This window comes from Camellia sinensis, chromosome 2 (genome assembly GCF_055761805.1).
Source record: "Camellia sinensis isolate YWXY chromosome 2, ASM5576180v1, whole genome shotgun sequence".
Taxonomy (NCBI): domain Eukaryota; kingdom Viridiplantae; phylum Streptophyta; class Magnoliopsida; order Ericales; family Theaceae; genus Camellia; species Camellia sinensis.
The window spans coordinates 151,959,082-151,982,551 of record NC_138962.1 but is presented as its reverse complement, the minus strand read 5'-3'; the positions used below and the strand labels follow the sequence as shown (position 1 = coordinate 151,982,551).

The following is a 23,470-nucleotide window of genomic DNA, read 5'->3' as shown; positions in this document are numbered from 1 at the left end:
AAAGGTCATGCAAACAATGTGTAAAGAAGAGTGAACTACCCCTCAACCTTTATTGGCCTTAAAACCCAAGCTTCAGCCCAAAAATACAGAGTTTTTACAGCCCAAAAATAGTTGGAAAATACAAGAAAAAGAGTGACTAAAGCAAGTAAAGAGGCAAAACTTTATACCTCTTGAAGAGGAAATCACTTTCAAGCAATAAACCAAGGCAAACACACCCTCCAGAGCTCAAACAAGGCTCAAAGACACCTCAACTCAAAGATGGAGAGGTTTGGTTAAGAGTGTATAGGCAAAGGTGAAGGATATGTAAGCAAGGGTTGAGAAATTTGTAAGAAAGCGAGGAAAAATTTTGCTCCAAAATTTTTCTAACCTTTAACTATGAGAGAGAGGTCATGTATATATAGAAAACCAAGCAACTCCCTCAGAAAATATCAAGATATACACGTGTAGGAAGGTGTATGCATCTGTGCCTACAGCTGGCATAGCTGGCAGAAAAATATCTGCAAAACACACTGGTGGCTGGCAGACCATTACTGGTGGCCGGCAGGCCACATCAGTGGCCGCCAGGGGTTGCTGGCTTAAAAACCCAAGGTTTGGTCCATAAACAAGGCAACAAGGGTGCAAGGTTTGAAAGGCTCAAAGTTGTGGCATTCCGCTGAGGACTTCGAGCACTTGACAAGCATATAGACTCATCATTGGGTGTGCAAGCGATGACGTCCAATTCGTAAGGGCCATAAAAAATGGGGTGTCTACACTTGTCTACCATCAACTGGTCAAAAATTATTTCCGTTTTGGTGATATCAAATGTGTAGGAATGAGTTGTCTTGGCCATGTTGGAATTCCCCTACACCTTCATTGGTTCCACTCTGACAAATGCCTTGTACACATAAGGCTTTCTATTTAGGACTTCTGCCACAGCTGCCTCATGGTTTAATTCTGCGTCTGTATTTGCTACCGGATAGTTAGGATCTTTGTAATAGGTGCCTTTTGATGCATTCCTCTGGTCTTGCTCCTCTTTAAGGATTTGTTCATACCTAGCTGCTCTCGCGGCCAATTCAAAGAGATCTTTGAATTCCATGCCTTCAAATTTCTTGTGAAGTTCGAAGTCAAGGCCATTTTGAGCTAGCCTGCCATACTCCGTTTCTAAAAGAGTAATGTGACATTTGAATCTAGCTCTTGAACCTTGCAATGTAGGCTTCTACCGTCTTGCCAAGAACTTGGATGATTCTTGACAAGTCGACCATAGTAACTTCTAATTTAGTTATGTAGAACTGTTGGTGAAACATCTCTTCCATCTGCTGCTAGGAATGAACTAAGTCTGGCTGTAGATTGATATACCGAGTAAGGCCATTTTTGTTAAGGAATTAGCAAATAACTTAACTTCAAGAAATCATTCCTTCCTACCTCGTCACATTGTATAGTAAACCTGGTAACATGCTCAACAATAGAATGATTATCTTCACTAGAAAATAAAACAAAATCACCAACTTTATACACTCTAGGAAAATAGTAATTTATGTCGATTGCTTCTAGATAAGGTATTTGATAGATGGGTCTGTCAACACGTCTGAGTGTAAGATTGAATTGTTCCTGGATAAGATCCATAACTTGATCCATGTTCATAGCTGGATTTAGTTGATGTGCCCTTTAATAAACTCGACGCGGTGGTTGGTTGTCGAAGTTCTGACCCTTTACTTCAAGAATTGGCATGAATTTTTGCTCTCTTGGTTCAGGAAATAGAATGTAGGGATATGATCTCGGCTCAGGAACAGGCGCAAAGTTTTGCCCCTTTGGTTTAGAAATCAGAGAATATTTTTTGTTTCTCTATTCTGGAACTAGAACAAAATTGTACCCTCCTGTTCAGGAAAAGCGGCAAAGTTCTGCGCCTTTGGTTCAAGAATCAGAGTGTAATTCAATTCCTTTTATTCTGTAGCAGTGAATACAGGGTTGACTTCTGACCATTCTTGTTGGAACTAAGGCGGACCGTTCTGCAGAGGTCTAGGACCAACTCCTTGGAAATTCTGCAGATTCTGGTTCTAAAGGTTATGGTTGTGGAAATTCTGCTATGGAGTTCCTTGATGTTGTAGATTTTGAGGATTTTGGGAGTTCGGAGGAATCTGGCCCTCCTTGATCTCGAATGGCCAAAACCTAGGAAATTGCTCCTTAGTTTCAATGCCATGCCCCTATTGTTCAATGCCTTGTCCTCCATGCCCCCCAAGGAATGGGGGTTATTAAAAGAAAAGGCCTGAAAAACTCTTGGAGGCGGCGGTTCATCGGCACCTAGCCTGCCTTGAAGATTCTACTCAGCAATGGCATTGAAAATTCCCATCGTAGGTGGAACTTGAGCTGGTGAAAGAACTGTTGAAAGTTTGTCTCTCAAAGTCACCATCATATTGGCAATTGCTTGCATCAGATTCCTATGGGACTGCCTCATTTCGTGTAACGAAGCGGCCAAAGAGTGAGAGCGTTCCATAAAAGCTCCTTATTGGCTGTGATAAGGCAATGTCACAGATTCTCTGTAATGTCCCGAAATCCTTCAAAAGTGTATTGTGTTGTTGACGACCTAGAATCACTTGACCCTGGGCTGTTAGGAGGCGACACCACTCTTGATTGACCCACGACACCTTTTCCTCTTGCTTTACTTACCAAGATGAATGTTTAGTAAAGATAATACCTAGGGTCTCATCGGGCGTGTCAAAATTTGTTGACGCCTTTTAGAATTCATGTTGCCACTTAAGAAATCCTGCAAGTGTTAACAATGAAAAACTTATTGATTAAATACTGGCGTGCTAGAACTTGTGTACCTAGTTCAAGGTATAGGAATTGCTGACCATTTCTAATTCTAACACAGAGAAATGATTGTGTGTACCTGAGAGAAACTGTCACTGGTTCGGATCTTGTCCCAATGAAGAGGACTTTAAACTAATTTATAGGTGTCGAAAGGCAATTAGACAAAAATTGTAACTTGCATTGATTGAAAATGAAGTATAATTGATAATCTAAAAGAATTGTAACTTGCATTGATTGGAAATGAAGTATAATTGATAATCTAAAAGAATTAAACTAATATTGCTTTAATATTTAAATTTATAATATTAAATTATTATTATTATTATTATTATTATTATTATTATTATTATTATTTTTTTCTGCAGAACTTATCTTCTCCCCGTTGAAGGTTAGGCTCACACCCATCGTCGAGATTTTCGTCGAGATTTTCTGGTAAACCCTGAAATTTTATCTTTCTATATTGTTGGACTGTTAGAATTTACAACACATTCATGATTTTTTTTTTCTGAATTGTTCTGTAGTCTGAACCCCCAACCCATCTTTGTTTTCACATTTAATATTGAGTTGGTTTGGTTTTTTTTTTTATCTATATTGATTTTGAGTGTATTTCTTTCTAACTCTTTCTGATAAGCTAAGAAGAGAAAGTTTATTGAACAATAGAATTCGTTTTCAGAGATTAAACATACAGATTACAAGAGCCCCCCTCTGCCTAACTAATTGACTCCCGAACATTCCCCAAATCCCTAACTAACTGTAACAAACTCCTAACAGTATCCTAACACCTCTCTACTCACCTCTTTTTTTTTTTCTTTTTTTTTTTTTTTCCTTTCTTTATGGTTTTTGAGACATATTGATACATATATATATATATATATATATATATATTAAATTTTAGACATTGCTGGAAAATCTTGAAAGAAAATCATTTGTTGTCATTTTTTAAACATCAGCTTTGGGAAGGCTGCCGGTAACAAAGTTGTGAGGGAGAAGATCAGCGTTCTTTTTTTTTTTTTTTTTAAATACAAATTTTAAGCCTCAAAAGAACCTAGTTTTGACTGTTTATTATTGTAGCTGTTGGATCACAGCCCGTGTCATGGTGTGGTGAAAACATAGCAGAGGATAATACAGCAGATGATTTGAATCCGATAATTTGCCCCCAAAAGTTATCTACCTCTCCACTGGAATCTGTTAAAAACAGTGATTTGAATGGCTTGATGATCACCCGTGGAATGTAGTTCCACTACTTTACCCCTGCTAGTCTGTACTGCTCGTCTTCCTCCTCCAAACCCCCAACAAGCCATCTAAATCCTCTGCCAACTTCAGTCCAATGAATACCCACCTCCTAGATTCAGCTAACCTGTTTTGGTCCTCATCCTCATTCTTAACCTCTACCACCCGTTCGACAAAAGTCCTAACTAACCCAAAGAACCCATCAAGCCCACTATTGCTAATCAAAGCAGCGAAGAAGAGATCGCAAAATTCTGCACAAAGCATCCAGAGGCAGCCCAAGAAGGACCTCTCTCGGATTCTGAGAACCGAGGCTGCCATTAAAGCCATTGAGAGAAAAGCAAACTCAACCAAGTACAATCGGTTGTGGCCCAAAGCGGTCTTGGAGGCTCTTGACGATGCAATACGAGAGCACCGCTGGGAGTCCGCTCTCAAGGTTTGTGATTTTTTCTTTTTCGGATTGTTTACTCTACTCTGTATTTGTTTTGGTTCTTTAGATATATTGTTTAATTTGTGTTTTGGGTAATGGATTTGTCTTGTTTTGTGGTTGACTCGAAACTATGTTACTTGGAATGTGCATCGTTCTGAAATGTGGAACGAGAACGGGAACACATACTTTAAATTATGGTATAATAGTGGTAGGCTTGTATAGTTAACACCATAAGAATTTAAGGTACTTTTAGTTTATAATTTTTTTTTAATAATTAGACCTCTAATAAAATGTAGGTTTTGTTCTTTTTCCAAATTAATCATATGGAAATACATTTTTATGAATATTATGACATTCTTATGTTTTGTCATATTAAAATTTCACTCGCCTTATATTTTAGTTCATTATATTTGATTTATTTATTTAATCGTAAGGAAACCTTAAGGAAATGTATTGGAACAAATTTTTGAGATCACTTTAGATCGCCAAAATAACTGTTTTGGAACAAAAGTGTAGTATGTTTTGGAATAAGCGTTCCAAAACGTAATTCGTTAGGGTATCAATTGAAAAACCCAACCCACACTTCTTCTTAAACCCAAGTATTAAGGAGAGAGAAACTGGAGCCTTATAATCAGCACAGCACAGATGGGGCAATTTCAAGTGATGTGGGACACATTCTAACACACCTTCCTGGACCACAACATACAATAACCGGACAAACGGCACACCAATCACAGGCCCAACCAAGCTCTGATACCAAATTGAAAAACCCACCTCACACTTCTCTTTAAAACTCAGGTATTAAGGAAAGAGAAACTAGAGTCTTATAATCAACATAGATGGAACAACTTCAGGCGATGTGGGATACATTCTAACAGTATCAACATTAGAGAAATACTGGAATTTTTTAGTGGTGGTAAAATAATAGAGGAAGATTATGAAATGGGTCTGAGCCTGTGGAATTTTTTGCTGCAAAATTTATAGTGTCTTTAAATATATTTTTTCATTAAAAAAATGTAATGCAATAATTAATATTTAAAAAACTTCTATTCGTTAACTAAAATCAAATTACATTAATTAATCTATTGCTCGTCACCATATAATTTGATTTTTTGAACTCCATCATACACTTAATAATGATTTTATTGAAGGTGTTTGGGCATGACAACCATAGGAATGTTGATCAGTGAGTGTGTTCTATGTATTTAAGATGCCTTCAAATTATATTTTGAAGTAAAATAAATTTGATATGATAGTTGGTATTTTAAAAAAAAAAAAAAAAATATTAATTTTATTGAATTATATATAAACAACATACATAGGCATTTTTGTAGGTTAGTAAATTTAAAGAAATCATTGACCAAACATTCATCTTGTTAAAATTTGGTTTAGCATGATTGATGAGAGAATGTTGGAGTTATTTTTAGAGAAATAGTCTCCATTGTTCCATTACCAAGAAGTAGGTGTAAAATATAAGATTTTTGCCCAAGACTCCAAAGAAGAAAATAATAACTCTGTACAGTGACATACGAACTCGAGATTCCTGTATTATTGCTTCTGTTGTCATTAATTAATGAGCTTATGGTTTTGGTAAAAAGAATGGTACTATATTTTTAATTTGTAAATTTTGTAGGAATTTGTAACTGAATATTTATGATAATTTTCATGACAATTAGATTTCATATCTTCTCTATCAACTAGATGAGTTCTTGATCCTAACAATTTTTTTGTAAACAAATACGGATTTCCTGTTGATAGATATTCAATCTTCTTCGTAAGCAACATTGGTATGAGCCAAGATGCCAAACGTACACAAAGCTGTTGGTGTTGCTCGGCAAGTGCAGACAGCCCAAACAAGCAAGTTTGCTTTTTGAGATCTTGAGGTCTGATGGCCTCCAACCCACTCTTGATGTTTACACTGCACTTGTGGGTGCATATGGTCTCAGTGGCCTCCTTGTTGAGGCATTTCATACTGTTGACCATATGAAGTCAGTGTCCGACTGCAAACCAGATGTGTATACATATTCGATTCTTATCAACTGCTGCACTAAACTCCATCGTTTTGATCTCATTGAACACATACTTGCTGAAATGTCATACTTGGGAATTGAATGTACCACAGTAACATACAATACTATAATTGATGGATATGGTAAGGCTGAACTGTTTGAACTGATGGAGAACTCATTTACGGACATGACTGAAAGTGGCACTTGCCTTCCAGATGTTTTCACATTTAATTCATTTATTGGGGCTTATGGGAACTCCGGGAAGATTAAGGATATGGAGAAGTGGTTTGATGAATTTCAGCTAATGGGGATAAGGCCTGACATGAAGACGTTTAACATCCTAATTAGATCATATGGAAAAGCAGGAATGTATGAGAAGATGGGTTCTGTTATGGAATTTATGAGGAAAAGATTATACTCCCCAACAATTGTCACTTTTAATATTGTTATTGAGATGTTTGGGATGGCTGGAAATATTGAGAAGATGGAAGAATTCTTTCTGAAAATGAAGCATCAAGGAATGAAGCCTAACTCTGTTACTTACTGCTCTCTTGTTAGTTCTTATAGTAAAGCTGGGCTTTTGAGGAAGGTTGATTCAATTATGAGGCAAGTAGAGAATTCTGATGTAGTTCTGGATACTCCATTTTTCAACTGCATCATCAATGCCTATGGTCAGGCTGGTGATATTACAAAGATGGGTGAGTTATTCTTGACAATGAAAGAGAGAAATTGTAAGCCGGACAATATCACCTTTGCTACCATGATCCAAGCCTACAATGCTCAAGGCATGATTGAGGCTGCTGAAGATTTGGAGAATAAGATGATTACTGCTGAGGGAAAGCCAGGTATCCTTCAATAGTTACCACTTTGCAAAATGTATGTGTTTCTGGTTAATGAAGCATGAAGTTCTTGACAGGGCCACATTTAATTAGTTTCCTTTCAGCCATTTTGTTTAGGTAGAAATGGCTGAATCATTTTCGTATTCTAGGAAATTGAATTGAAACATTAGTGGAAGACCAAAATTCTAATGTTTCCACTGAACCACTACAAAACATACTGAAATAATGAGTTGTTTCGACATTTATTAGGAATATCCAACAATGTTTATTCTATTTGCCTCTTTTTGCCAGAAAGACAAGATTTAAGAGAAGGTAAAATGAGCATGATTAAATCCCGTATTCTTGCAAAAGTACATTTTTTTTTTTTAAAATAAAGATTGTACTGGTACTTTTTTTTCATCCCCATTCCTACTCCTTTTTTTTATTTTTATTTTAAAAGTTTTTTCTAACAATGCCAAAGCCCCTTCCCCAGCTAAGTGTGTAAGCCTTTTTGTATATTGAGCTTCTAATATTCATATTTTTGTATTAACATGTTCAATTATTTAGTTATTGGGTATGTTTTAACATTTATATGGGTTTTAGATTTTATTTCTAAACATTTTATACATTTCCAAATCCTTTTGTTATTTCCCTTGTGTTTTCGAAAAGTTTTGTTTCCAAACACAAAAACAACAACCTGAAACAAAATTTTGATTTTTGTTTCTAAGAAAGGTTATGAGATTTTTTTTTTTGTTTTTATCCACTGTATAAACAACTGGGCACTGTTAGTATTATGAACAATGAGGAATATATTTTGGTTATAAATTTGAAAGGAATGTTTCTATTTTAAATTTCTAAGCAGGAAAAAAGTTGATCGGATGCTAACATGAGGAAGGGGGCGTCAAGATACAAAGAATTCTAACCCAAGCTTTGTGATTATTTTCAGCAGCTGGTACTGCCATACTGGTAATTGCTTGTTTTGCTGTGTTCCAAGTTATCTTTTGTGGCCCTGTAATTTACAATGAATTCTGCTTTGCAGCCACACTTTACACCGGATCCCTTTTGGTCCCTCATTTTCCAATTTTAACAATCAACCCCTTGCACTTTTGGTCAACTGCTAGTGTGGTCCTTCTGTGGGTTCCTGTTTACTCAACTAATGGAAATTAACCAGGTGACCTCATGTCGGTTTTTTTTACATCATAAAATATAAATAGTAAACTGAAATTACTTAACTGAAAACAACCACCATTTCCTCCCCTTCCCACCACTGCACCTCTGTGCCCACCCACAGCAGCCACCACTCCTTTTCCCCTCCAACACCCGCTCCTTTCTTCTGCCATTGATGACCAAACCACCTCACACCTGCTTCCTGACCTCTTTCTCTAACAGCCACCCATCCATAGCCTACTAGTAACATCACCTAAATCTCTCCCAAATCTCACCTACTTAAGGGTTCATCCACCAGTTGCCATAATCTAAGAAGTTCTCACCAAAACAAATTAGCAAGTTGGGTTTTCTGTGATAGAAACGTTTGTGAGGTCGGATAAGAGGCTGCTGTAGAGATCGAAGTCAGTGTGTTGATCAAATTAGGGGTTTGGATTGCAGTTGGCATCTAGGGTTTTGGAGTTGGGGAAGAGGCTGTCATGGACGGTGGCGCAGTTTTAGGAGGGAGTGGTGGTGTCAGGTGGGGCAACTTACATTTTTGGTCTCTTCTTCTTCTTCCTCTTATTCTTCTCTTCGGGGAAGGAAAGGGAGATGGTCTCAATGATGTTATATTGCTCTAGTTCTTCTTGTGGTTGATTCTCCTAGGAATTTTTGGCCTTGTTTGTGATAACCTAAAAAAGTCAAAAAGTCACTATCCTATTTAAGTCACATCATTTTATTTAAGTCACATCATCTCTCTACCACACCACTTAAATCCAATCCATACCCAATCCATATTTCATAAAAAGTCAAAAAGTACACTTATTTAGATCACCCCAAACCATCCCTTTGTGAGAATTTTACTTGAAATTTTTGTTGGTGAATTTCTCATATAGTTTGTCTTGATTTAGTGAAAATAAGGCAGTGGGAGGAAGAGAAAGGGGGGCTGACGAAGGGGAGGGGGCTGGGAGGGGACGAGGTGGAACTGGGCTGTCATGGGTAAAGGACGTAGGGGTTGGGTAGGTGGCAGTGGAAAGGAGTGAGGGGTTGACAATGGTTTGGGGTAGTGGTGGGTGGTGGGTGGTGGGAAGGGTGGGGTGGTCGTAGGTGGTGGAGAAAGCTTGATCTTTAAAGAGAGAAAATTGGTAAAGAGGCGAAAAAATGGAGAAATATGAAAGAAGAAGAAAATGGAAGAGAAGTACGTATTTCCACTAAAAAATGCCTCATGTGAGCGGCACATACCATCTTTCGTTAACCAGTTTAACATTAGACTAACAGAAGGACCACGATGACACTTAACTGAAAGTGCGGGCAATCGATTGTTACAATTGAAAAACAAGATGTTAAAGTGGGGTATGGTGTAAAGGGGCGCAAAGTGTAATTTATCGTATATTTTATGTGCACTCCTTCACATTCCATCTATTGTCGCATATTATGTCTTAAAGCAAAACACTTTTGTGTATTCAATAAACACACAATTCCTTTAATTTGATTAATTGTTTTAACATATCATTTAGACCTTTGGTTTCTTTCTTTTGGGATAGGAACTTTGTCTCATACATTTAGATTGATAGATACATTAGTTTTTTTTTTTCTTTTGTGTACTCCACTGAACTCTATAGAGCCCTTTCCCAACCACCCTGGCATTTGTTAAAAGCTACTCACAGAATTCACAAGGGTCTAAAAAAGGTATTGCGGTAGTTGTGACCTACCTATGCAACTGTCCTTCAAAAACATAAACTAGATATGTAGGTAACCATTAATGAGCTATATAAACTGGTTGTTTTCTGACCATAAAGGCTTCATTTTGGATAAGGAGGTTCTCATACAATAAATATCCATGACTTCATATACTAGTATTTAGCATGTTGGAGTGGGGAAGATCAGCTTCCAATTGGTTTTCTCCCATTGATAATGCAACTCTGCAGGCAATGGTGTCTCATGTTGTCCATGTTTATGTTTCAACATTGTTCTTCTTTCTCAATTGTCTTTATCATCTTCTTTAGAATTCTACCTCTGCCTTCATTTTTTTCTATTGGTTTTTGAAAGGTATATATTTTTATACAGTGTTTTTGCACTGTAATTCCAAAAAACCTTTTAACATTGACATAGCTGTCATCTCTATAAAGTACTCTTCTTTGTGGCATGGCATCTTGTCGTCTTTGAGTTGGTTTTCAACTGCAAAGAAAGTGGAAGAGCTATTATTGGGTAAAGATAGATTGTAAGTGACCCAAAATAACTGGAACAAGGCCTTTTTGGTGTATTCTGAAAATGTTCCTCTTGTTTCTTCTATGTTCCAGTTGTGTTGCAGGCGAGAACAGTTTTATCCAGTATTTTTTCTATTGTTCTCGTCTTTCATATATGTGGAAATTATCTCTTGATTAGCTGCTTGATTCACCAGATTTCTGTTCCTAGTGTATTTTTTTGCTTTTGGTTCTGGATTATTCTTGGATGTTGCCTACTGTGGTTGGAGAATCCAACATAGGAGTTTGCCAGGAAGAAGTTCTTGCCAGAAAATTTACTTCTTTTTTCCCTCAGCTACCAGAGCCTGATCAATCGATCAGATGCTAAAATTCCATGCTACATATATGTATGAAAAACCTGTTGCAGTGTACTGTACGTGTCTATACACGGCCATTTCAAATTGATCAATAGCACCAGGAAGTTGATTCCTTAAACCCATCTAGTGGTGAAAGAATTTTCAATAAAACTAAATATTATATAATACATAGGAGAAATTACAAAAAAAAAAATAAAATAAAAATAAATAAATAAATAAAACAAAACAAAAAAAACAAACAAACGAACAAATTTTAGGACTTGTGTAACAAAATAAATCCCGAGGTTTGAATTTCATCAACTTAAACCCTAAGTTTCTAACATAATCTCAATTTTACCTATCCGTCTATCTCTATTGGATTATCTAACAGAAAAAAGGTATACATGGCACTAGTTCTTTAGTTATTTCTGGTGGGTGTAAATTTAAACCTTGAACTTGATTATATCAAATCACAACTCCATCTAATAAATCACCTAAGCATATAACAACTATGCATCTGTTACATTACAATAACATTACAATGCACCTTACCACACCACTTATCCCTCCCTTTCTCCACACCTCCTCTGTTTTCTTGCCTGTTGCTGGAGTAGGGCATTTCCTCCCTCTCCTACCACTCTCCGCCCCTTCGTCTTCTCCTTCGCAGCGTCCTCCTGTTATTTCCCCGATTGCAAATCCTACCTCTTCCTTTGTCTCAACAGCCCCACACCCAATTCCACCGCCGATTTCCGCCTTCCCCCAACCTTCACCTCTACCGACACCCCTCCGCCTTACCCTTGTCCTTCTGTTGTGGCTCTAGCCTCGTGATTCACATCACCCGGATAGTGAAAGAAGTTGTTCTCTGCAAAGAGTCTGACGTCCAATGGTTTGTCTTTGGTGATGACACAGTGGTTTTCCCCAACAAATTGGTTTGAACTTTGTCAAAATTTGTTCACATTATGTAGTATTATGTGGGGAGTAGTTCGGAGAGTTACCAATAGAATGTGAAGAGCTATGTTATTAGAAAATGCTAATACCCTAGCGAATTACGTATTGGTACACATGTTCCGAAACATGTTACACTACCATTTCGAAATGGTAAATTTAGTGTTCCAAAGCGATTCCAAAAGTTTTTTTCAATATGTGTCCTTAAATGTTACCTTAGGAGGAAAAAATTCAAATATATCGAACTAAAATATAAGGTGAGTAAGTTTTGACAAGACAAAAAATAAAAAATGGGTCATAATGCTTGTAGAAAATATTACATTTTATTGGATATCTAATAGTTAAAAAAAAAAAATTACTCATAAATTAAATTCTTAAGTATAATATATACAAATCTATCCTTATCTTATCGTACCATATTTGAGAACATGTAGCGTACCCCGTTCCCGTTCCCGTTCCCATTCCCATTCCACATACCGGAACAATCCACGATCCAGGTAACATAGGCGAAGAGCTTGTTTGATATGGCATTGGGTGGTGGAGGGTTCGGGATAAGCCACTCGTTGGCTAGGTTTTACATTGGGGTTTTGGATTCATGTCTTGTGTGATACCCGCATGAATATGATAATGATGCTGGTGTTTTCTCTTGCTTGCCAGAGAAAAATCCTCTAATAAAATAATGACTTGATTATGGGGGTATATGAATTTTTTGATAAAAAAAAAATAGTATATGAATTTTTCTCTTTTCCACTAATAAAAATCCAATCTTATAGTCAAAGGTAATGGCTTGATTATGGGTATGGATCTTAAGAGGGAGGTGATGTTGGCATGGGAAAGCAATAGGTGTAAGATTTGGACGAAGGTACTGGGTTGAGGAGTTAGTGGTGAGGACAGTGGCTGTGAGGTAGTCGAGGCTTGTGAGTTCGGGAAAGGAAGGCTATAGTTGGGGAAGGGGTGGGGGAAAGAAAAGGGTGTGGCAAGAGGTGTGGTGGTGACGGTGGTGGGTGAGGACAGTTGATGTTGATGAAAAAGGTACTACAAACACCCAAAATTTCTCTCACCACTCAATTTACAAGAGTTTTAATGTACAAAGTGAGGGTTGAGAGAAAATTTATGTTGTACATGGAACAAGTAAGAAAAATGAGTGTGAATTAATAGACACCAGTTACCGTTGGTGTTTTTTAACGGAATTGGATGGATGGTTAGAATTGTAACTATGTTAGAAAGTCCGGGTTTAAATTGATAAAATTGAAAACTTAGGATTTATTTCGTTACAAGGCTTAAACCTTGTATTCTTATTTTTTTGTGGTGTTGTAATTTCCCCTAAAATTTATTTATACTTAACAAAAATAATTGTATTTGACATCAATCTTTAATATTATTCATTTTTAACACATTACAACTTAGCGGAAAAAATATGGGCAAATTACATTTCACCCCGGTCAACTGCCTTCTTTACACTTTTCCTTCACTCTTCTCTTATAATTTTTCATCAACCGATCAGCCCTTTGATGCTTAATAGCATTTTATTTTATTGCAGCCTTAAAAATTCTCTGTTGTACTAAAAGCGTACCCAGTCTAAGCTGTGGATAGTTTCAACTCTAAATTGCTTAAATACTGGTTTTTTCCTTGAGCCATTGTCCTCATCAGATGAGCTACCTAAACTCCTTAGAGCACATTTGGTACAATGGAATGGAATGCCCATTCTAGCTTTATATTCTCTTTCTCTCATTTGGTATGCTTTATTTAAGTGGGAATAGTTATTCCATGAGAATGCTAATTCCAACAAAAAGTGAGAATACCTATTTCATGCGGGAAGCTAAGGAATAACTATTCCATTCCAACATGGAATCATCATAAAACAAAACATCCATATCTCTCGATAAATAAAAAAAAAATGATTGCTTTCAGGAATTTTTTTCTCCCTCACAATCTCTCTCTACGAATGCTCTCACCTACTAAACAATCAGTTATAGACAGCTCCATCATTGTTCTTCTATCAGGTTCAATGCATTTTTTTAAAATTATGTTTTAATTTATTTGCATGTTAGTTGTAAGGCATTTATATATATATATATATATATTCTTTTATACAGTTTATATGATTTCATAGAGTTTCATAGATATATGTATATATATTTCAGTTGTGTATCATGTTTTTTAATATATAGTTTCTAAAGATGTTTAAGATTAAAGTTATACTTTGAATTATCTATTGCTATTTTATTAAATTGAATATCACATGAGTTAGGTCAGTTATAACTTTTAAAATATTATAGGCTTTAAAATAAAAGATTCTAAATAATTCTTTCTTATGATTTGCTCACTATTACTTAGAAAAGTACGTATGCTTATTGTCCAAATATCACTATCGTTGTTAATTATTGTTACTTTGGAAATTAATAGTTTGTCTATTTGGTTATTATATTTATTAAGAATAGTTGATAAGAAATATCTAAAAAAGAAAAAGGCAAGATGATAATCTTACATAAGAACCTTTGTTAACTCATTGCCTATTAAACTACGTGATTATCATTGAAAATAATATTTTCATTGATTTAAGACTAAATATTTCATATTCATAAGATATATTTAACATCAAAAAATATAGATATATGTTCTTAAGTAATTTAGAAAAAGTGACCGAATCTTTACGATTCACGATTTGATTTGATTTGCGATTCGGTACGAGGCTATTTCGATTCACAATACAAATCCTGATTTGACAATTATGATTGTTGGTATTATGCGATTTTTTGAAATTTATTATTTTCTCATATTGATGAAATTTTTACAATTTTTATTCATTTTTTAAATTTAATGTGGTTCTACAATATTTGATTTGGCAGTTATGGTAAAATTATGTTCCATCCAATTTGCTTTACAAACCAAACATGGGAATAGGAATGGGAATGGTCATTCCATTTCCACTAGGGGTTCTCACGGATCCGGCCGATCTGTCAAAACAAATCCGACCCAACCCAATCCACCCGTTTTTAAGAGGCTTTGATAGTATGGCCGAACAGATGCGGATAGAGATTTTCTAAATCCGCCTATCAGATGAGAAGCCACCCGATCCAACCTGTTAGGTCCCTATGTTGTCAAATCCGGAGACAAAACATTGTGTTGATTCAAATGTAATTTTTTGTGTTTTTGTTCTGTCCGCTCGAGCGGAGCATTGTGAGCTCGAGCGTAGATTAGCAGGTCTCAGTATTTTGTCAGGGCGAGCAAAAAATACTGGTGGGTGTGATTTTACGCTCGAGTGGATTCTTCTACGCTCGAGCGCATCTCAGTTTGTTCGCACGCAGTTTTTGGTCAGTCCGCTCGAGCGGGCTGTGTTGAGCTCGAGCGGAGATCGCGGATTCAGGATTCCTATTTATATCTTTCAGGTTGTTTTTAGGATTACTTTTTCCAGATCTTATTCAAGAGTTCTAGGGTTTTGTTTAAGGTTTTATTCTGGGTTGTTTTGTGAGTTTTTTCCTTGATGTTCTTGAGAGAGTTCTGAACTTATGCATTGAGATTCATACATCAAGGAGGTTGCTTCTTAAGTTTCAAGTAAGTTCTCTTCGGTGGATTCCGAAGATTAAAACGTAGAATCCAAAAGGCGTTTGATTCTACGCAGTCGTTAATTCGACAAGTGAAGTTGAGGTGTGGAATCAACTTCAGGATCAATTCCGTGACGAAGGCGTGGTGAAAGAGTTACAGAAGATTCAGAGACAAATTGACTGGGTTGGGTAATTTGTATGGTATCTTTGTAATCTTTTTGTTCTTCAGTAGTGGATTGATAGTGGCGGTTCGCCCGTGGTTTTTGATTACAATTGAAGGCTCTTCAATTGTGGTTTTTTCCACGTAAAAAATCGTTTGTGTCTATTTATTGTTTATTCTCAAAAACAAACAAACTAAAATCACTCTCGTAAGTGTTTGATGATTTTAGGTTGAGTGTTTTGATTTATTGGGATTTGGAATAAGTTAATCTTGATCTAATCACAAATCACGTAGGATTTTCACAACCCAATCCGCCCACCCTCCTTAAGAAAATAATGTTGTGTTTTTATACTTTGTATCTTAAAAGCAGTATATTTTATTTAGTAATAATATTAAACTATTTATGAAATATGAAAGTTTGACTTTTATTTCAATTATAAAAAATGAAGAATAGAAAATTTTAGACTCAAATAAAGCCCAAAATAATAATTAAAAAAAAAAACTCTAAATTAGTTTTTAAAAAAGCCTAATATGGCAAAGCCCAAAACCACCAAATCTATTCGCATCTATCCGTACGGCCCACTCAATCCGTATCCACTAACTAAGCGGACAGATGCAGATTGATTTTTTTTGATCTGCCTATGTTCGAAGGGATGGCGGATGGGAAGCCATCTGACCCAACTCGATCCGCGAGTATCCCTAATTTCCACATCATTTTACTATGTCAACCAAATAGTAGAATGAGAATGAGCATTCCAAACGTGCTGTTAAACATGCTGTTAGTTCTTTAGCATCACCATCAAAAATATTTTCATACATGTCAGTGTTCTTTAGCATCACCATCAAAAATATTTTCATACAGGGACTGTACTCATATTCACTTGACTAACCTTACCCGTCTAGCTCATCATTGTCAGCCCCATGACCAACAAAATTACTCCAAAGCAGGACTATGATTGTTAGTTGTGTTCACAATAGAAGAACGAACTTACCAACTAATCCATTTTTCATACTCCAGGAAGTCTAGAGTTAAATTCTACATATGTTGCATAGTTAATTTTCTCTGCTAAATCATCCAATATGAACAAGGGACATTTTATCAACATCACAGTAGTCCATACAATGTATCTGTCCCCCAATATACTTTTTCCTTAATTCATCATTAAATTTACCACTGGTAAATTTCCTTTGTGAAGTATGTAGAATCAAGCCTTGAACCAACAATATCATGGGTGACAATTTGAGGCAATAAAATGATAGGTGGATGTCAAGTATTTTAATCAAATTTGTATAAAAAAAAAACTTTGAAAAAAAAAAAATATGCACACATTTCTAACTTAAAAGTGCATAAAAACAGAGTAAAACAAAAATTTCATGACATCAAACACAATAAACAACAATCTCACAAAAAATCTACTATACTTTTTTCAAGCATTATAATTTCGACAACCTTACAATGTGAACATGTCCTAACCGGGCCATCATCATCTTCCACTGATGAATTTTCAACTCTCAAGCCACTGAAATCACTGTTCTCCATTCTCTCATTGCAATGATCGTGATTAGGGCTACCAATTGCCATCCCCCATGTTTGATGTCAGGTATGACACATGTGATATGTAAAGGCTTATTTATTTATGCTGTTGTACAGTGATGAATTTCCACATCTGCTTCTGATTCAATTGCTAGAGCTGACAGAATTAGCAAGGGGAACCACATTGGGAAAGTTTCATATATTGGGAATTAATTGATACAATTTGGATAATGGGAATCAAAATAACTTGAAATGTATACTTTGGAGAGTAAAGGTGTAATTAAGCTGAAAAGTTTTCCAGAACCATGATGCATCAACTAAATAGTGTCATGTGTTTAGGTCAAAGTGGTTGAAGGTGCTTCTGTAAAGGCAAAAATGGAAAAGGCCCTAGGCTGAGGTATCCAGCATACATCTATTAGGGTTTAGCAAAAACTGGCCCTAACAAGACAAAATGATCAAAAAGAAAAAAAAGCGGACTCTGAATAGTAGGAATGGGGTTTTGTTGGGTTATAAAGCAGTTACTGTAGTGGGTGATAGTTGGGGTGTTTTAGGCCAAGTTTGGCAAGTTGTCAAAAGTCAAAAAGTTACTCAAAAAGTTAAAAAGTTATCACTATTCACCAAAGTCAAAAATTACGGCTGCACAACTTCCAATTCTAATTTTTCACTATACACTAATTTATACAATTTTTTAATACACATTTTTCCATAAAAAGTCAAAAAGTTAACCCAAACATCCATATATTTTTCCTCAATTTTTTAGTCCAAAAAGATAAAAAATGCACTTATTTAGGACATCCCAAACAACCCCTTAATCTTATAATGTTGCTGAACTTCTCCACATGATAGGAACCTGAGATGCACTTAGAAGTCGTTGACATTGCAGATTTTTTATTGCACTGCAACTACCGTGAACTGACTTCCATTCTCAATATAGATTGATTTGAAGAAAAATAAAATAAAATAAAATAACAAATGGCAATAAATAAATAAAAAAACAAGAGCTTTTGTTTCTTGTTTGATTCGATGCATACAATTCATTCACTGTTACTTTTCTTTTAATTGGGAATGTTATTTTCTTTAATTTTCTTCATTTAAAAACAATCAAGTCACATGTTTTGCCTCTGCGCATCTGAAACAGGGAAGTCTGCTTGTTTTCTGAGCCTGCTTGGACAGTTTTATATGATGCAAGCATAATGAATTTCACGTTTGTGTTCTAGCATGCATAAGATTGCAACTGCACTTTTAAAGCAACAAGGAAGGTATGTTTCATATTCTTCTTCTTCTTTATTTATTTTTAGTTTATGACTTTAACTACTTTATTAGAATAAAAAATCTGAAACTAGCGATTCTTATACAGTGCAGTTTTACGCTTGCCTGACTTTGAAGCAATTATAAAGTGTTTCCAGTTAGAATCTGCCAACTTCTCAATCATCATCTCGAACTTTCCAACCGTCTTCTAACCTCTTAATTGCCCAATTTCACAGTAGACTGTTATCTTGTTATGAATTTCTATTACAAGGCATCAAGATTAAAAATATACTTGAATGTGGAATTACCTCGTTATACTTTTTGATGCATTTTTTATTTTTTAATTGTAAAAATGTAAGCATATTTATGTTTACTGATAAATAAGAGTTTGAAAAAGGCGTATGCACATTATGTAAATCATGTGCTAATAATAGCCTTGAAACAAAGAATGTTGGTATGCTTTACCTTCTGGTTAATGTGTTTATTCTCAAGAATCACATTAAAATTTTCTTATAGATGTATGAAGGGATGCATGAAGGGATGTTGCTATTGACAAATCTTGGCCTAAGGCATGGTATTGCTGTCACCCATCAAATTAGAAGTCTTATCTTGATGGATTTATTTTGAAAAAACAAAACGTGTTTCATGTGATTCAGGTCATCAGAAGTGACTGCAAATACTGCTGCTTGCCAAAATGGCTTTACAATTCAGATTTATTTTCTAGGAAAGTTCTGGAGGTTTTATATTAAGCATAATGTTTGGGAGTTCTAGAGAAGAGTTCTAAAGGAAACTCTAGAGGTGAGGTCCACACAAATGATGTGATGCTTTAGTTTTAGTTCTCTTTTTTGCTTGCCAGCTGTTTAAAGCTCGTTTAAAGTTTTGAATCACGTTTGTTATATTAAAATGTGTAAATCTGAAAAAAGTTATACATATATATATATATATATATATTATCTTTTTAAATGAGGAATCCCTCCAAGAAAGGGCCACTTTAGAATCACCCAAGCAAGGTAGCTCTCAATACCTACAATCTATATGCATTGGGTAATGCTAGACTTATCATAATTTTATAACCCAATTGTCTTATCATTTTGCGTGTCTACAATGTATTGGAGATGTACACAAGTACTGAGATTTATTAAACTAATAATGTTATGATTATCATATATATATATATATATATATTTATGATGTTTGATTTATCATTTTACGTGTCAATATTGTATTAATAATAAATATGCATGGTAGGATCTATTAAATCAATACGTTGTTCATTCATAAGGTGGTTAGGCGAATTGTGATAACAAAATATGATAATTCCAACATTAATATTATTTTAGCAAATGAGACATTGAATGTTGATGCAAACAATGTGTCTCGTGTTGGATTGAGTTGGCAACACATATCAAGTATGCAAAATTAATAGACTTATTAGGCATTCACATGTGCAAACATTGTGTATCTTGTATTAAATTGAGTTGGTAATATGTGCCAAATATGTAAGATTATTGAGGTTACTAAATGTACACATCTATAAATATGAATATCACGCGTCTCTTACCAAAATGAATTAGTGACAGGTGACAAATATGCAAGTTTAATGAGCTTATTAGGCATTTGTATCATAAATGTGAACATCTTTTGAATTACTCTATTTAAAATTAAAAATTAATATAAAATGTAATAAGTCTTTAAAAAATAAAAAAAATAAAAATAAAAGGTCATTAGTTTGGGAGTGCTGCACTCTATTTAAAAGTAAAAACTCAGAATTTTCCAGCATTGTGGGGCAACAGTTCAAGTTGACCGCCAGGGCCAAGACAAGAAGCATCTTGTAGTGGAGCAATCAAAAGAGTCCAAAGTTGTAACTGGAACTGGAACTGGAACTGGAACTAATTGAAGCAATCATGGTAAAGACTCAAAGATATAATAGCCCATTCAAGATCCATCATTTGATGTAGGAAAAGTGTACCCACACCATTTTGACGTTTGGCATTCCAACCCCAACACTCTAGGACAAAGTCATTTGGAAATCAAAATGGTATCTAACATGAAATTACCTTCCGAATTTTATTTGGAAAATGTAGTGAATGTGTAAATTTAAAATAGGTGAATTGTGAATTATATTTAAAAGGCACATTTACACCTAAGTCCTAATTAAGATTTTTAAATTTATTAAATTTTATTAAATTTTTAGTAGTCGAAATTGTCTTTCAATAATGATTGTTCATCATTTATAATTATTTATAAAAGAACATAATGATTTAACATTTATTTTAATTTTCAAAACTTTAAAACATTAACTTTCAAATTGAAAAAACTAAAAAAAAAATTATGTGCAAAAAAAACCTTTATTTTTTTTTGAAAAAATTGAAAAAACTTAATTATTTTGTTGTGCAAAATTGAAAATTTTGTGTCTATAAAAGAGTATGGTGATGGAACATTGATGTGCGAAACTGAAAATAAATAAATAAATAAAAATAACTGATAATGTTCTTAGTTTTAAAACTGAAAAAAAAAAATTGATAATGTTCTCGGTTTTATTGGATAGTTGAATCAAGCCAATAAGTAGAAGGGTAAAAAAGTTTAATCTCATGCTCTGTTGTTTTTTCCTCAGTTAGTAAAATAATTATCTGAAACATTACTATGCAAAATGTTCCTTAATTTTAAAAAATTTAAAAAGCTGATAATATTCTCAACTTTACTAAATAGTATTTATTAGTTCAAAAACAATCTTGACAAGACCTAAACTATCATAAATTTATAAATATGACTTTTAGGTAATTAACTCTATTTAAAATTATTCTAGTCTATAAATATGATTTTTTGATTAATTTTCTGAGTAAGGAATGGAGGGAGAGGTTGAGTTGATGGCATGATTTGGGAAAAGCATGAGGTTGGATTTTTATTTTGGTTTCTGAGCACCTGAACAAATAATCACGAGGTTGGATTTTTATTTTGGTTTCTGAGCACCTGAACAAATAAGCACGAGGTTGGATTTTTATTTAGGGCAAATTTTTAAAAATATTTTTTAATGTTTAGGTCTTACTAGATTAGAAAACCTTTAAACAAAATAAAAATGTCACGCCCTCAAAATAAACCCATCAATCATATATTCTTGACATAGGAGAATAAAACATAATTACATTTCATCAGAGCATTCATTACAAAATGTATTACATGTTGACAACAAAAATAAATGCCTTACGGGCTTACAACTTTCCATGCCAACACTTTGTTACAAAAAGAGTGAGTACTAACTCAAAACAGATAATAAGCCATTGGCTTGATACACATGAATGTAATCACAAAAGATGTCCCAACCACTAAGCCTCTCAAGGTACGTCCTTGGAGGTGGCATGCTACCTATACCTGAAAATGATGTCCCATATAGGGTGAGCCAACGCCCAGTAGAGATATGCTAAATATAATATGAGCAATAACTAAAACATTAGCATTTGATAAATGTTTAACTCACATAAATCAAGTCATAACCCATTTCAATTACATGACAAATGTGTCCATGTTTCATTCCACTTTCCATTTCTTATCCAATTTCTCAATTCATAACTATGGCTCAGAACCTGACCAAACAATTTAAATGAGATTTCATCTAATATCAACAGTACTTCCATTTCAATTGAGATAACAACTCAAAATAAACGCTTCCTACTTCATAATAGATACGCATAATTGCTGTATCAATCTCAAACAAAACACTTCCGTACTTCACATATGATACACAGATTTGCTGTATCAATACTTCAATAGATACACATATTTGCTGAATCGATGGAGTCCATCTCCTATCTCCTCCCAAACAATATCCGGTTTAGGAGTCCATCCCCTATCTTCCCCTAAACCGTGGAGTACATCCCCTATCTCCTCCCACACAATACAATGTATATAAACACATATCATATACATAATCAATCGATACATAAATTTGATGTACTATTCCAACCGTCATATTCGATGACATATTCAATTGATTAGTTTTAATTTGCCTAATCATCATGCATTGTCTACAACAATCAAGACTATCCTCCACCGATAGCCCAAAGCAATTATTTCTAAACAGAAAATAATTACATGGACAGATAATTTATCAACAATTTTCAAAGGGTGAGTGATTAATAAATCCAACTCCACCATTCCATCTCATATTATACCAATATCATTATTTCCAACTCAATTTCATGATTCCATGATAAATGCCATTAATTACACTAATGACCCAAATATGCCCAAACATAGCATTTTCTCCCTTTTTCTCAATATTTACCCAAAGGCCCAAATATTATCAACAACATCACTAATCTCTTTTTAAGGCTCAAAATATACATATATGAGCCACAAGGACAAAACCCCACTTTTCAACATAACACATCTCAAACCCTAATTTTCAAAATCAAACCATCTATACAAATAGCTCAACGTTTATGTTAAAACACATAAGAATGAGTAGTTATCCCTACTTCAAGAGATGGAATCCAAAGGAGAAGGTGAGAAACTCGAATATGCTCCAAATCCAAAGATTTTCAAATTGATAGGAAGCCCACACCAAGCTCTACACTTTTTGTAAAGGCTCAAGGGTAGGAGATCACTCTAACTAGATCAAACCCTAGAGAGAAGGTGAAATGTAGTGAGAGAAGCTCTCAAAATGTGTTTTTGAAAAGTAAGAGAGAGAGAGAGAGTGTGTGTGTAGAAAGTGATCTAAAAAGACCCAGCTGCCAACTGATATACGACTAGTCCGCTCGAGCGGAGAATAGGACGCTTGAGCGTCAAGCACAAAAAACTGAACCCGCTCGAGCGCAAAAGAAAAGCCGCTCGAGTGTAGATTACACTCCTCCAGTACTTTTACAGACATCGAACACCCGCTCGAGCGCCAAGGTACCCGCTCGAGCGCGACCCGCTCGAGCGTGAAGAAATACGCTCGAGCGTGAAAAATACATCTGCAGAAGTTTTGCAGAGGTACAAAATGCTGAAAGTGTGCAAACTCCGCTCAAGCGCAAAGGGAGCAGCTCGAGCGGATCACCAAAACTCTGGGCAACAAGAATGGAGACTAAGGCTCAACCAACTTGTAAC

General features: G+C 35.1%; 1 protein-coding gene across 5 annotated transcripts; it reads left to right on the top strand.

Moving 5' to 3' along the window:
* Positions 1–3,053: 3,053 nt before the first annotated feature.
* On the top strand, positions 3,054–18,831 carry LOC114278895 (pentatricopeptide repeat-containing protein At3g53170-like). 5 transcript variants are annotated; one of them, XM_082915811.1, is made up of 6 exons: positions 3,054–3,219; positions 3,859–4,450; positions 6,203–7,298; positions 8,134–8,237; positions 18,276–18,396; positions 18,495–18,831. In XM_082915811.1, exons 2-4 carry the CDS (start codon positions 4,115–4,117, stop codon positions 8,154–8,156), a joined length of 1,455 nt encoding a protein of 484 aa, XP_082771937.1. In that variant the 5' UTR covers positions 3,054–3,219; positions 3,859–4,114; the 3' UTR covers positions 8,157–8,237; positions 18,276–18,396; positions 18,495–18,831. The 5 variants fall into 5 exon arrangements, with proteins under 5 accessions (XP_082771937.1, XP_082771938.1, XP_082771935.1 ...); XM_082915812.1 differs by having other exon boundaries at positions 3,118–3,219; positions 18,500–18,831; XM_082915809.1 differs by having other exon boundaries at positions 3,118–3,219; positions 8,131–8,237; positions 18,500–18,831.
* Positions 18,832–23,470: the final 4,639 nt, after the last annotated feature.

Bases quoted from the DNA above. Each gene is read 5' to 3' on its own strand.
- LOC114278895 (XM_082915809.1), top strand. From the start codon at position 4,115: ATGAATACCCACCTCCTAGATTCAGCTAACCTGTTTTGGTCCTCATCC. The intron at 4,451-6,202 runs GTTTGTGATTTT...TCCTGTTGATAG, and splicing joins GCTGGGAGTCCGCTCTCAAG to ATATTCAATCTTCTTCGTAA. The intron at 7,299-8,130 runs GTATCCTTCAAT...TAAATTTCTAAG, and splicing joins TACTGCTGAGGGAAAGCCAG to CAGGAAAAAAGTTGATCGGA.